The sequence below is a fragment of the Brassica napus genome, chromosome A4, assembly GCF_020379485.1.
Source record: "Brassica napus cultivar Da-Ae chromosome A4, Da-Ae, whole genome shotgun sequence".
Taxonomy (NCBI): Eukaryota; Viridiplantae; Streptophyta; class Magnoliopsida; order Brassicales; family Brassicaceae; genus Brassica; species Brassica napus.
Window position 1 is genome coordinate 10,187,906 of NC_063437.1, and position 2,268 is coordinate 10,190,173.

Sequence of the window (2,268 nt, forward strand, 5' to 3'; positions counted from 1 at the left end):
AAGCATTGTACGACCAAGCCAGCTCACTGTGTGGAGATAAAGAACAGCTTCGCGTGCTTGGACAGCTGTGCACTGGTGTGCTGAGGTTAACCTAATCTTGAGAGTAGTATATAAGAGTTGTAAAGAGAGAACTTGGCCGTTAAGTTGAAAGTGAATAAAAAGTTAAAGTTTTCTTCTTCTCTACGTCTTTGTTTCTTGCGATTCACATAAAACACAGTTTCGACGACAACAACATCTTCACAAACATATAAATCGAGAGAAATCACAAGAGAAAAAAATGGCCAAGGGTCGATAAGAGAGAGAGATCAGAAAACAACAACGGCATTGCCGGAAACGATCAGCCGTCGATTTTGAAACAAGAATTCTTTCTATTTATGTGCTGAATATTTAATTGGGCTTTTTGTCTGAGCCGTCGTTTTTTCTTCTCGCCCTCAAGTTGGTGTCGGTGAATGGCTTGGATCTGGCACGTGTAAGGAAATCTTGAATTATCTCAAATATCCTTTTTCTAAAAAGGAAAGACTCGTAAAAAAGGAAACAATGATTTTCAAAAACAATATCAGATATTAACTGTCAAAACGAGAATAAATATACACCCCAATAAAAAAGAATCACACACTGATTTTCAAGTTCTAACAAGAAGCTGGAGTGTTACCCAAGAAAAGTAATGTCGAGCCTCCCTTCGAAGAAACTTCTTGACGATCTCTACAGTCGATTTGTTGTGAACGGCCCCGAGGAAGATAAAAAGTCTATGAATCGACTCATGTTTCTTGTAGAGAGTGCTCACTGGTACTACGAAGATAACGTTGTCGAAAACGACCAAACCCTAAAGTCGCTGTCCTTTAGAGAGTTTACTCGTCTCTTATTCAATAACTCTGATCTGTTGAGACCTTACGTTGCATCCATAGATAAGATATTCAGAGACTTTGGTTATTACAAGTCTCGAATCCCTGTGGCTGGTGCGATTATCCTAGACGAGACATATGAACGTTGCTTGCTGGTCAAGGGATGGAAACAATCATCTAACTGGAGCTTTCCACGAGGGAAGAAGAATTCGAATGAAGAAGATGATGTTTGTGCTATACGAGAGGTCCTCGAGGAGACAGGGTTTGATGTCTCGAAGCTGCTTAAGAAAGAAGAATACATCGAGATTACATTCGGAGGAAAGAAGAGAGTGAGGCTTTACGTTGTGGTCGGTGTGAGAGATGATACAGCTTTTGCACCGCTAACGAAGAAGGAGATCAGTCAAATCTCATGGTTTCGGCTTGATGGGCTTGAAAGTGGATTCGCTGGTCTCAAGTTGTTTGAGGTTGCACCTTTTCTAGCATCCTTGAAGTCGTGGATATCAAAGCACATGTCTCCTCTCAGCATTGACAAGCACCTTAAACCACCACTCTGCGTGTGGACTACAACAAGGAAGACAACGACAAAGATAACAATAACATCAACGGAAAGAAGATGCAATGTAAAACCTTGGAAACAGTCTCTAAAGGTCAACAAGTCAGCAATCTTGCAGGCCTTGGGAATTTGTTCTTGAGTAGAGTCAGTAATATGGTGTGGTCGGATTGTAGAGCAAAATAGTACTTTTCTATTTGGTTTGTTGTACATGATTATATTGTATATCCACTAGTAAATGAAACCAAGCGGTATTCTTTATTTTCAAAGACTTTTTTCTTATTAATTTCAGAGCAAGCAACTTATTGATAGCAATGAACTTGATCAAAGCTTAAAAAACTGAAAATAAGAACACAGATACTTTTTTTGGGCAATTGATATTGCCTCTTTTTGGCTTTCTCATTGATTTATAAAGAAATGAAACAGAGGTTGGAATCATTGATTCCTAAAATACTGGAAGTGGAAAAGTGGGAGTTAAGACCATCTCCATCCATTAGAATCCATTAGAGGGGTTTTTGCCAAAACTAACCCACAACTTGATTTTAATTCCAAACCTATACCCAAACTTGAATCAAATGCAAAACTAACCTAAAAGCCTAGTGAAATTACAGCTCAGCCCCTTGTGACCAAACAAAAAAACAGAAGCCATTTTTACGAATATAGCCCCAGTAAATCGTCTGAGTCGTCTGAGATGTTGGAAGTCGTCTGGACGACTGAAGTGTAAGTCGTCTGGTACTAGTTTATTTTAAAAATAATTTATAAATCTTGTAAAAAAATATTTTGATGCGTAAAAAATAAAAAATCAAGTAATTATAAACAGTTTTAACTGATATAAATTAAGATATGATAAAATTGATTTGTTTTGAAGATAGATGA

The 2,268-nt window shown here is 37.8% G+C and overlaps 1 protein-coding gene across 1 annotated transcript; it reads left to right on the forward strand.

Annotated features, from left to right (window-relative positions):
* The first annotated feature begins 654 nt into the window (after positions 1–654).
* On the forward strand, positions 655–1,707 carry LOC106379641 (mRNA-decapping enzyme subunit 2-like). Its single transcript, XM_013819551.3, has one exon. The coding sequence runs from the start codon at positions 665–667 to the stop codon at positions 1,532–1,534; it is 870 nt and encodes a 289-aa protein (XP_013675005.2). The 5' UTR covers positions 655–664; the 3' UTR covers positions 1,535–1,707.
* Positions 1,708–2,268: the final 561 nt, after the last annotated feature.

Coding starts and splice junctions, on each gene's coding strand:
- LOC106379641 (XM_013819551.3), top strand. CDS start 665: ATGTCGAGCCTCCCTTCGAAGAAACTTCTTGACGATCTCTACAGTCGA.